At 42.2% G+C, this 11,888-nt stretch overlaps 2 protein-coding genes across 7 annotated transcripts; one reads left to right on the forward strand and one right to left on the reverse strand.

Annotated features, from left to right (window-relative positions):
* Nucleotides 1–1,889: 1,889 nt before the first annotated feature.
* LOC148381607 (macoilin) lies at nt 1,890–11,781 on the forward strand. Of its 6 annotated transcripts, XM_088361253.1 has the most exons (15): nt 1,890–3,106; nt 3,227–3,281; nt 3,410–3,629; nt 3,713–5,894; nt 6,358–6,502; nt 7,511–7,652; nt 7,779–7,905; nt 7,984–8,107; nt 8,177–8,352; nt 8,839–9,286; nt 9,350–9,508; nt 9,580–9,750; nt 9,837–9,966; nt 10,061–10,235; nt 10,450–11,781. In XM_088361253.1, exons 5-15 carry the CDS (start codon nt 6,426–6,428, stop codon nt 10,638–10,640), a joined length of 1,920 nt encoding a protein of 639 aa, XP_088217379.1. In that variant the 5' UTR covers nt 1,890–3,106; nt 3,227–3,281; nt 3,410–3,629; nt 3,713–5,894; nt 6,358–6,425; the 3' UTR covers nt 10,641–11,781. The 6 variants fall into 6 exon arrangements, with proteins under 6 accessions (XP_088217379.1, XP_088217378.1, XP_088217376.1 ...); XM_088361252.1 differs by lacking the exon at nt 3,227–3,281; XM_088361250.1 differs by having other exon boundaries at nt 1,890–3,629.
* Nucleotides 4,116–5,529, reverse strand: LOC148381608 (cysteine-rich venom protein-like). Its single transcript, XM_088361262.1, has 7 exons — nt 5,370–5,529; nt 5,109–5,209; nt 4,955–5,045; nt 4,719–4,861; nt 4,548–4,642; nt 4,389–4,471; nt 4,116–4,297 (listed from the first exon to the last, which is right to left on the reverse strand). Exons 1-7 carry the CDS (start codon nt 5,467–5,469, stop codon nt 4,170–4,172), a joined length of 741 nt encoding a protein of 246 aa, XP_088217388.1. The 5' UTR covers nt 5,470–5,529; the 3' UTR covers nt 4,116–4,169.
* Nucleotides 11,782–11,888: the final 107 nt, after the last annotated feature.

Consider the following 11,888-nt stretch of genomic DNA (forward strand, 5'->3'; position numbering starts at 1 on the left):
TGTGTCAGGAGCTGAGGGGAACGCTTGCCCCATCCTGATAAGCGAACTTGAAGTTTCGAGGAGGAAAGCCTCCGCTGGCGGCTAATCAGCATGTTAGATGTTGGTAATCAAGAACAATCACCAGCTCTCATCATGTAGCCGTCGCTATTTATGCTATAGACGCTGTACAGTTATCTCCATTGTTTGAAGGATTGCCTTTTTGTAAAAATAAAACGTGTTGAATTTATTTATATTGAGCGTAAAGAATATTCGGAATCTGACCGACCTGTTCTGTATTTTAAAAAAAATCATATCAATATTTTTTTTGTCTTATTTGATCAAGTAGATGCAAACTGCATACCACAGAAGAATTCAAAGCTTTGCGAACAACTCCAGATGGCGTTTGACGTTCATGAACACTAACCAGGTGCAGGGGGGGGGGGGGGGGGAGTGGTGTGCCTATCGTGTTGCTGTGGAACGTATAGAAGACATAAGTCAAAAGTTGGGCCCATACAGAAGTGCCGGGCTAAATATGAACGCTGTGGAAGCGAAACCACATGCGCGAAACGTGATGCGGAGAAATGAAAGTTATGTACGTTTGCTAAAGTTGAAAACAATTCGTTTTGGGAAGCGGGTCCACCTGTTCGGACGTAAAATTGCTTCATCCCAAGTAGTTAAATGAGCGCAACACAGGAGCCGCTTTGACTGGCCGAAAATAGAGTGTTCACGCCCACATTGGCGCTAACTACCCTTTTTTTTTTAAAGGCGCTAGCTGGCACGGGTCTGCGTAATTACTCAGTCGATTCCACCTCTGTGTCGATTTATCTCGTGCCAAACGTGATGAGGTAACGAGATGCAAGACGGGAGTGTCGTGGTGAATTTTCTTAATTGAGAAATTAATTTGCACGAATAAATTGGAGGTTGTCCAGAATGCCAGATTTTCAGTGCGCTTTGATTACAATTACGTAATCCCTTGATTACAACATTCCTGCCTGTAGGGTCTACAAGACCCTTGCTTACTGTTTGTGCCACATTTGTTTGTGTGTAGGCCAGCTGTGGAGGAGGTGGGCAGGATGGCGAGGTCTTAATTTGCAGCGACGTGGGATTTCTCGTGTTTGCTCGGGCACACAGATAAGTCGTTGCTTGACTTTCGAGTTTCCTCAATTTGGAAGATAAAACAAGCCGAGCGTTGGTCTCAGGCCATTGCAAAACCGAAATGTACGATAAAGATCCGACAGTTTACCCGTCTGCGTTAACTGACGTAACGTAAGTTGAGAAGATCCTAATGTGTAAATGTAGAGTCTTCAAACCAAACTTGTTTTTCTTTTTTTATTCACTCGAGCTTCCTCTGCGCTCCATCCTGACATTTAACGCTCCTCACCGCAGCGACATGTAATTGCTTTATCTCGCGTGGCATTCTTTCGACGGCCCCTAATTGAGGCCCCTTCGCCGCACCCTTTCCTCATTCGGCTCCATGTGGCAATCAACCTGCCGCGTTATCACTGCATCCTATTAAAAACTCAAATGATTGGACCACAACCCTTCCCATAGATGTCAGAACACGCAGGGGAGGGTTAGGGTGGATGGGGGGGTTTAAAAAAAAAAAAAAAAAACATCCTGACTCCAATAGAATGGGGGAGTGGACTTTCAATATACATCCTGTGGAGAGATCGGTGGGTTGAGGCATGTCGGCAAAGTAGAAAAGGGAGGGAAAGCAATTTTTTTTGTCACGCAAACGTCAAGGCAATGGGAAAAATTTTCTGCATGCCATGATTAATGGCCCCTGTCAAACATATTGTAAAACATAGCAAATGGTCAATCCAAACAATGGATTTGCATTCTTGGAATGATTAATGCCACATGAAGAAAAAAAAAAAAGGATTATATTGATGATTTCTTTTAAAATTTGACTCACAAGGGACTTGTAGTATCGTGATCAACATTTTTTTATTGCACGTTTATTTAATCAGGGACTAAACAATACTTAACATTATACAAGGAAGGCTAAGTCGACTTTTAAAAAAAAGGATTATATTGATGATTTATTTTAAAATTTGACCCACAAAGGACTTGTAGTATCGTGATCAACATTTTTTTATTGCACGTTTATTTAATCAGGGACTAAACAAAACTTAACATTATACAAAAAAGGCTAAGTCGACTTTTAAAACCAAACTACAAATCAGCCGACGCATGCATTTATTCTTTATCCTCTGCAAAGAGAAAAAAAAAGTTAAGGAGGGTTCCACCATGTAATAGTGACCCGAGAAGGCTTGACCCTTCCGTGACCACGTGTTAGCGTGAAGCTAATAGATTTGGTCCCTACATGTGTCTGACACACCAGCTAATGGCTACCAGGTTCACCAGGATGGGAAAAAGGAATGCCCCCCCCCTCCGCCCCCCCCTCATGTGTAAATGTCAAACGTCTGTGTCTGATTACTCCGCGGCAGCAACGATAAACAAATGTAAAGACCCGTGGGGGGTTATTTATTATTAAAGTCAAGAGCTGTGAAAAGATCCAGCAGCGAGAACATGCAAAAAAGAACCGCGCTGCTCTTACGCAATATGGAAAAGAATTAAAAACAATGATTGGTCGCTATTTACATGTAAAAGTTTTGTTTTTATATTTTATCACCGCTTCTGATTTCCTTCACTTTAGGCTCAATTTGTTTAAATGTACATTTCCAGAGAGGGCACGAAGAAAAAAACAACTGGCTTAATGGCTGACACGAAGCAGACGCCTTCGAAGCCGAGCATCCTGGGAGAGCTCCTTGTAAACTCGTAAAACAATAACATGACGTGAACTTTAGGAAGCACAACGCTTATACGACACGTCGAGTCCATCACTTAAGTGATCGTTTGGACAATATACGGAAACATGTGTCTACCTTTACATTCAGGCATCTGACGTGGCTACAGTGGCCTTTTCCTCCTTATCAATGAATTTGATCTTTTGCCTCACGCGTCCCCCCCCCCCCCCCAACCCCCGGCATGCGTTGAAAGCTTAAGAGGCAAATGTTGTTGTCTTGAATATGGTAGAAGGAAGGAAGCCCCACGCCCGTTCTGCTCCCACGTTTAAACGGTTCCTCGTCGATGATGGCGAAGAACAAGTAGCACCTGCTGCCATGTGAGGGAAATTTAAATTTCATTTATATCGAGTATGCTGCACTCTTTTTAAATTGAGAGAACTGTCTTTTTTTTTTTTTTTTTGCTCCCCCCAACCCCCGACATCCTGTTTCTGATCCAGAGAGTGATAAAACACCAGACTAAATGAACATGTCTTCAGTCTGGACACACTGATGGTTAGATTTGTATCTGCCTAACTATTTTTTCTCTCCCTAAATTTTTTTTTTTAAATACACGCAAGACAAAGGATGCACAAGAAGGACAAAATGATGCCATGATGCATTTTTGGCTTTCGCACCAACAGTCTGAGCTCACTGCTGAAAGCGATAACGACATTATCATGCTCCGCCTCATGGGAGGACATCCGTTATCACTGGACACATTGGCAGAGGAAAGGCTCACCCCTTATCTCCATTTGGAACTCCACCCCCTTCAGGTGGTCCCCCTCATGGGGACGCAATACAAATAAGTTTGACTTAAGTAAATCTTTCAACCTTGATTGTTTGTTTTAAGCTTTTTGTCAGGTAGGTGGATCAGAAATGTGAGAGCAAGAGTTGTGGCGTTAAATACAGAACATGCATCTGACGAGTTTTGATTGTACTTACAGGCTCCGCATCCTTTTCCAAGATGGCTGACACTTGGAAGGCGATGCAGAGGCTGCAGAGGAAGAAGACATTCACGATTTATGCACGCTGAGGCCATGCTGTCACATGAGTATCAAAGTTTAAGCTTTAAACACACACACACACTCAAGGTCATCTCATGGAGTTTTTCCAGCCGTGTGACACCTGTGAGAAGACCTTGATGGTTTGAGTCATCTCTGTTTATGTAGTAATAAAAAATATAAAAATACTTATAAAATAGTAATTTAATTTAATTGATCTTCCCTTATTTAGCTTGGTTATTCCTACTGAAGACTTACAAGTCAATTCGGGGTTATCTCAGAATTATATTTCTTTTATGGAATATATATATAAAAAAAGGCAAAGTTAGGGTTAGACACACATCAATGACTTCAAGACTTTTTTTATTTGAGTATTTCTACTCAATGCAACATTTCACTTTTAGATAATCTGAGACGTGCACTTGCAGGAGGCGGGGCACCAAGAGGCGACGTTGCTGTTCTGGCAACCATGCTGCTTTTTCAGATCAGGACAGTTGCTGTATTTGTCAGTGTACTGACACGGGTTAGCTAGCGGGAGATGATGTGTTATGTATATTAAAGAACTGCAGGGTAGACATAATTTTTTTTTTTTTTTGCAGAGATAATTTAGGCTACTTACTGCACAATTTATTCTCACAGGCGTTTGGGCAGTCAGCACAGGTGCGGCCGGATTTGTAGGGGCGAGAAAGCTGGTAATTTCCGCTAAAATAGCCCACAATGTTTTTTTGCTGAACCTGAATGCGTGTTTTTACAAATTAGAGTTGTTTTATGTACTTACGGTGGGCAGTAGTGGCAGACGTAGAAATATTTGTAACGAGAGTTGGGACAGTAGGCCCTGGCACAACCAATCTGATTGGAGCGGTACCAAACAACCTGGAGAGGTAGGATTAGATTAAAAATAGAAATGCAAACCAAAATAATATTTTAATATATTTTAAATATATTGAACCTGTGTGAAATGTCCAACAACTCTCCCGTTAACAGAACCCACTCCATAGCGCCAGTCCTTCACTTCATCATACCACGCCTGGATGGCGCTGCTCCAGCTGTCTTTGGAGCTGGACATGTACAAGTTCTCACCACAGCCGCTAGCTGCAACACAGAAATAAGAAAAATGCCCATTTGTGAATCAGATTTCCCCATTTCACACCCCCCAAAAATAAATTTGCATGCCGATAAACTTACTACTGATCTCCCTGTAGCTGTTTGGGCTGTGATTCATGGAACAGGTGTTAGCCCAATTCTGAGCATTGCTAGCGGCTTCTCTGTTCCAACTCTGTGGAGGCCAGACAGGTACACTTGTATGTCCCGATTGCGCAATGGATGATCATGGATTTACCATTTTGAGCATGTTGCTGGCGGTAGGGTTGACGTTTCTCCTCAGGGTGTTATGTTTGTTCACGATCTCATTCTGTTCGGAGGATGAGGTCAGGACGGTTCCTAAGGTCAGGTGGTGTTAAAGGTACATCTCGGGTGGCTGGAATAGGAGGAATAAATCGACTCACCTTCCTTCAGATCGGATTCCATCAGGAATGTGAGAGGAAGAGTTGTGGCGTTAAATACACAAAATGCAAAAGATATTTTTGAGTTTTGATGGTACTTACAAGTACAGGCTCCGCATCTTCCTCCAAGATGGCTGACGCTTGAAGGGCAACGAAGAGGCCCGAGGCGCACAGGAAGGTAAAAAGGAAGGTATTCATTGCTAAATTCTGGACTGACACCCTTTTAGGGCCACTTATCGATTTATATACGCCTAGGCTTAAACACACACACACACACACACACACTCAAGGTCATCTCATGGAATTTTTCCTGCTGTGTTGCACCTGTGAGATGACCTTGATGATTTGAGTTTATATAATCCAGCAGTTCTTAGAATAATTGACAAACACCGGCTTCCAAATGGCCTGGACTGCTAAAAACCAATTTTGTATTCCACTAAAGTTTTTTTAGGCACAATTTTAAATTATTATTTTTTTTAAATTCAAATATCTATTGCAACTAGCCTACATTTTTGGTGACGTTATTCAGGAACCCCTCCTGGATATTTCCCCCTTGGATTTCCGGTGCTGTATTTTCACCTGCCCCCCTGAAAACCACCTGGATCATGAGCCAAAAGAGGCAGGTAGGGCTTCCTTCATCTATTGTTCTCCAAAGCAGGATGTCCTTCATTAACTGGAACGAAGCTTCGGTTCTGTTTCCTCATCCGTGATGTTCCTGTTGAGTGATGTTGATCTCACATGGATTCAAATGTATAGCTTTTTTTTCCTGCAACAGAAAAGGTTTTTTTAAACGTGGCAGTGGTTATACTTTTTGACTTTTCATTAAATATTATAAAAGTTGAGACTTCTGGTGAATCTTGCAGATCACCTCACCACAAAATGGAAATTTTCCACCAAGATGGAATAAAACTCAATATTAAAGGGTGGCTCAAGTGTTGTTTAGAGTTTAAAAATATATTTTACACTCACAAATTCAAAATGAATTGAGTCACGGTGTTTTTGCCTCCGCCATTCATTGCGCATGCGCAGCGTCGCCTAGTGGTACCCTATTTTTGTTCCTCGACATCACCATCGTCATCATCACAGGTTGGAGTGAACATCTTCCTCTTCCGTCGCGGTGGAAGACAAAGGGCGACGGGGAGAAAGAAGATACCATGAAGAAACGATACGTGGACGCGAGCAGGCTCCGAAAGATGAAGAAATTGAAAATAAGCGAGAGGCTGTCTGAAAGGTAGACAGCCCGCCCGGTGGCTGTTTTTTTGTTGTCTGCGTTTTTGTGGCACTCACCTGTCTGCATCACGTCACCGCCACACCGCCTTGTTGTTGTTGTTTTGCGTGCATGTGTGGGCACCTCATTGTTCACCCCGCTCCAAAAGATAAAATGCATTAAATTACCATCGGCCTGCTTCTATCCCCCACGCATGCCATTTCATATTAAAATCACATTTGGAGTTATCTTTTTTTTTAAATGACTTGAAATGTCACGCACACTGATAAATCCTTATTTTGTGTGAAATGTGCCACCCCAAAATATAATTTAAATCGTTATTTATTTATAATATACAGATTAACTTTATTTTCCTGTTTTACATAATTACTTTTAAAATAACATAAAATCACTGAACAAATATTCTACTTATCTTGACAAAAGAAATATTTTTATGGCCAATGGTATTACAATAAACGTACATTTTCAGTAATTGTGTAAAATACCTATTGTTTAATGTCATGGCATTTTTTAAACCTTTTTTAATCATCTTTTTTTGAATGTTTCCTCAGCTCCCTTTTATCAAACAACTTCTCACGTGACTTATCGGGATAAGACAAAAGCATGGACTATATTTTTTTGTCTAAGATTCGAGATAAATTAAACAGTCGCGCTGGAAAACAATCGGGATTGAAAGCATGTGCGGGAGGAAGCTGTGGCTCTCCCCCGCTGCCTCGCTCTCCTCCAGATGAAATATCGCCATGGTTACCAAACAAAGAAGGCCCGATGTGGTAACAGCAGCCTATGGACGAGCAGAACAAAGGGAGAAAACCACGGCGCATCTTCTGGGCTTTGTGGTGGCCTCATAAAACTAAATCAAGACAGTCGAGTGGCTTAAATTAAAAGGATGTTGACACGTTTAAGATCTCACAAATAAACACGGTTTGACTCATTATTCACGATTATTATTATAGCTTTGATGGGATTTACAATGTTCGATTCGATTTTGATGCCTTGATTGTATGATTGCAGCGCTTACACCTTCCTGAAATTTATAGCCACGTGGATGTTGGTGCTACTGGCCGATTTCCTTTTGGAATTTCGTCTGGAATACCTGTGGCCATGCTGGCTCTTCTTCGGGAGCGTGTACACAACCTTCCATTGCCACGGGCTGGTGAGGATGATGTTTCCTAATATGTGTCGTGAGCCTTAAACTATTATGAAATTCATAATGTAACTTGACGAGGGTGCTGATCATGTGACGTAAATCAAATTAACGCCATCATTTGTGTGCTTGCAGGTTATTTGTGTCGTTTTTGTATGCGCCGCCTTCACACTTGACATCTTTTGTTTGATTTTTGTTCCTCTGCACTGGCTTTTCTTTGTGGCCAGCACTTACGTGGTATTCAATTATATTTGGCACACAGGTGAGCGTGCACACTTTCTCAAAAAAAATAACAAAATGAATTAAATTCTTACCATAGGTTTTTTTATTCCCTCCTCAGAGAAGGGCATCTGCATCTCCACGGTGTCCTTGTGGATTTTTCTCGTGTACACAGAGGCTTCCCTTCGACTCAAAGACCTTAAAACCTCTCATGCTAATCTTTCTCATCTCTTTGCTGCTCACTGGTATGTTCAATTGGGATGAGTTAGTGATGACATGAGCACATTTGCCTCACCGTGTTTTCTGTGATGTAGCATCGGATATCCAGTGGTGTATTTGGGCTTTGACGCCACCTGCTACTTCACCAACATCTTCAAGTTGCGTATTCAGAAAGCCGTGCAGAGCGACAATGACTTCCACATGCATCTGCTGCAGCATTCGCTCCCGCCGGGTTTGCCGCTCTATCCCAGGACGACAGTTGACAATGGCTGTAAGTCTGCAATGACATTATTCGTATGTAGATAATAGTCAGTGCAAGGCACTTTTGTCCAAAGAGCTCACAATGAAGGTCTTCAAACTACTTCAACTTAGTTTCTTGGCACCAAGATGCCACAATATGGGAGTCATAGCTTCTTTGGGAGGCCCATTATGACTGTCAACCCAAATAATTCTATGAGCACCTCATATTATATACAATAAAAGCTACAAAACAAACTCATTTTCAAATCAGAGGAGTAAAAACTGGTCAAATATTTAAAAAAAAAGATATTAAAACAATTTGCAATTCTGGTAATGACACAAATTTGATGCACGATTTGTTTTCGTGGGCCACATAAAATGTGGCGGGCCGTATCTGGCCCCCGGGCCTTGAGTTTGACACCGGTGATATACAATAATAAATGAACTATGTAAATTAGAAATAAGTTTCAAATCTACAAAAAAAAAAGGGAAAACCTGACTGTTTTGCTTTTTCCAGCCTCCAGATGGAAGTCAAAGTCTGAGTCCAGTCAGTACCAGTATCAGAACGGTGTTCTCCCTCAAGACGAGTCCAGCACCATAGACTGCCTCCAGATCTGCAGCGAGGAGCGAGTGGTTGAAAAGGCGACTCAGGAAATACGTTCATCTGAACCCAATCGGAAGCTCTTGTTGTCCAAAGGCAGCTCCAGTGAGTCCAGAGAAGCACTCCGCAATGGATTAGATTCCTCCACAACCCCAGAAAAATTACCTCTGGAGGAACAGGCCAGCAAAGCTGGACGTGCAGTCAAGAACTTATCACCCAAAGTCCGACGAGCAAACACGGCCACGCTCTCACCTCCTGCTGGCAGGATGGAGAAGAAACAACGCTCCGTTGGGAAAACAGTCAGCCCCATCCGGGATGGGAGTGCTGCCGTGGCTCAAAACCAACATGCTGAGCAGCTGAGCAGGTGAGACACATTGAGAAGGAAAATTCTTCATCAGCACTCACCTTTTTATGTTTTCCTGCTCAGGCTGGAGCAGGAACTGAGGAAGTTGAGAGGCGAGCTGCAGGTGAGCCGACACGGTGAGCAGGAGCTGAGGAGTCACATCTGCAACCTGACCAACAGCGAGAGGAGCCTCAGGCCCGAAGTGGCCCTGTTGCGACAGTCCAACATGCTACTGCAAAGCAAGTGAGTGGACCATTTTCTTCTTCTCATTAAGATGGTGGGAAATCAATTTTTTTGTTTTCTTTTTTTTGTAGAATAATGTGCTTGAACAAAACCAAGCAGCGGGACAAGCAGACCAGCGCCATGCTGGAGAAGAAGACCCGGGCGGAAACGGAGGCCAGGCTCTTGCTGGAGAGGCAGGTGGCCGAGCTTCTGGTGCACAGACCTGACGAGGCGGCCGGCGTGGCCAGGACCATGACCGCCAGGTATTCATTGTATTCAAGCTATTTAAAGGGACAACACACAAATGTGTGTACATCTCATGTGAAATATAAATATTTTTGTTCCACAGCAGGCAGGAAAACACTGAAAGCCAAATGTTAAGGAAACGAGTTAAAGATCTAGAAGCGGAGTACAAGCAACTGCAGCTGCAGTATCAAGTCCAAGAGACCCGTGTGCTCGATCTCGAAAATGACGTGGAGGTATTTAATGACATATTTTCCCAATATAAGTTTAATATTACTCCAAAAATTCCTCTCAAATCTGCCATGTAATTTAAAATTTTGCAATTTTCAGGCTTTAGGGAAGTACCGCGTCGTCGAAAAGGACACGGACTTGCTCCTGTCCACTCTGTCGGCCCTTCAGGATAAGGCTCAGCATTTGGAGTACAACCTAAGCGCCGAGACACGTATCAAGTTGGACCTGTTCTCGGCCCTGGGGGATGCTCGCAGACAGCTGGAGATCGCTCAAGGTTTTTAGTTTCACTCATTTAAATTTATACATCCATCCATTCGCATTAGAAAAGCGGGTGAAGTGGTTAAGTCCCCAACAAAACCAACATGCATGAATTTGCACTATAGAAGAAAGCTGGACTTACTAATCAGCACCCTCTTGTGGCTGTTACTTGAACAACATTAAAATCTACATTTGATATTGACCCTGCCTTTCCTCTTGGTGACTGCCAGACAAGCTGTTGAGGCAAGACAAAGAAATCAGCAGCATGAAACAGAAGATTGCCGAGGTGATGGCGGTGAGCCCCGGCGTGACCTACGTGACCCCTCGGCCACCCGTGCCTCAGTACCTCACCAAGCTTCTCAGCTCAGAGCGCTACATGCTAAACCCGCGGGCTCTCATGTATCAGTGTCTGAAGAAGTAGGACCAGCACCTCCGTGTGAGGGGGAAGGAGAGACGGGCTGGACAAGATCATGTCATTTTGTCTGCCTCAAGCACGAAGAGGACTCCAAGCGGCCTCCACTCGGCAAAACGCCTTGAGAGCTGCGCAACCGGTGCTAATCGGACATCCCACTCAAGATTAATCGATCAATGGTGCGATTCCAACGCAGGGGTACCTGGAAGTAAGCATCTAATTTGGTCCATGCATGTAAGTCAGCTTATGTTTTTGCTTATTTTCCATTTGGAGCAATCTTTTGCCATGATTGGAAAAAGAAAATGCAAGCATAAAATATGATATTTTAAAGGCCACTTGATAAATTGAGAATTGTGGAGGTGATAGAATGAAAAGCACAAGTTTTGCAAATTTTAAATAATTGGGATGTTTGCAACAAATTGAAAGTATTTCATTCCTTTATTATATGCAAATCATAATGCTCCATAACTATGATATATTATTCACATGTTGACCAATGTGGTTCCAACTTTTGTGAGGTTTTGTATGTTAACCAAAACCTATTTTTGATTTTTGAACGTCACCGGGTTTTAGCATCTTTTCGATTTTGAATTGATGACATTTTGTTAAGATCGAGACCTCGTCCAGGATTGGAGTCCGTTGACCTAAGATGGTCCATGAACTGAATTATTGTGCCTATGAATGTGACTTTCAAACATGAAAGTTAGACACGCAAGTTAATGTAAATGAGTGCTGTGTTTAAACTTGAAGTGCTATGTACTGTTTTTTGGAGTTCTGCTTTTTTTTTTTTTCTATTCATACACATAATTGTATTGATATTTAAACCAACAGCTGGATGACATTCCGGAGAGCTGTGATGTCACCAATTTTGGAGGGTAGCTTTTTATTTAGAGCGTGTTTCTAAGGTGTTTTATATGAAAACTATTTTTTAGTCTGGCTTTACTTTTATGATGATGATTATTATAATACCTCTTTTTTGTCTATTTGTACGGCGACGTGTTTTGTCAGCATGAAAGTGTTTGGAGCACACATTGTGACGTTAAGTACGTACAAGAGTATAAAGTACTTGTACAAGGGCTACCCTTTCTTACATCAGAGAAATGGAGAATTAAATTTTTTTGGTATAAATAAATAATTGAATTTTGTCTCATTTGTGTGCATCATTTCAGTCAAATAACATCTACTACACTTTTCTTATTGGTGTTAATGAATTATTAACTTCGATTGATATTCATTAATGATTTCAAACAAACACAG

The sequence above is a fragment of the Syngnathus floridae genome, chromosome 19 (assembly GCF_059516105.1).
Source record: "Syngnathus floridae isolate MCC-2025c chromosome 19, RoL_Sflo_1.0, whole genome shotgun sequence".
NCBI classification, from domain to species: Eukaryota; Metazoa; Chordata; class Actinopteri; order Syngnathiformes; family Syngnathidae; genus Syngnathus; species Syngnathus floridae.

Bases quoted from the DNA above. Each gene is read 5' to 3' on its own strand.
- LOC148381608 (XM_088361262.1), bottom strand. From the start codon at position 5,469: ATGAATACCTTCCTTTTTACCTTCCTGTGCGCCTCGGGCCTCTTCGTT. The intron at 5,046-5,108 runs GTAAATCCATGA...TGGCCTCCACAG, and splicing joins CCAGCAACATGCTCAAAATG to AGTTGGAACAGAGAAGCCGC. The intron at 4,298-4,388 runs GTAAGTAGCCTA...ATCTCCCGCTAG, and splicing joins CTGTGAGAATAAATTGTGCA to CTAACCCGTGTCAGTACACT.
- LOC148381607 (XM_088361250.1), top strand. From the start codon at position 6,426: ATGAAGAAACGATACGTGGACGCGAGCAGGCTCCGAAAGATGAAGAAA. The intron at 9,287-9,349 runs GTGAGACACATT...TTTCCTGCTCAG, and splicing joins CATGCTGAGCAGCTGAGCAG to GCTGGAGCAGGAACTGAGGA. The intron at 9,967-10,060 runs GTATTTAATGAC...TGCAATTTTCAG, and splicing joins ATCTCGAAAATGACGTGGAG to GCTTTAGGGAAGTACCGCGT.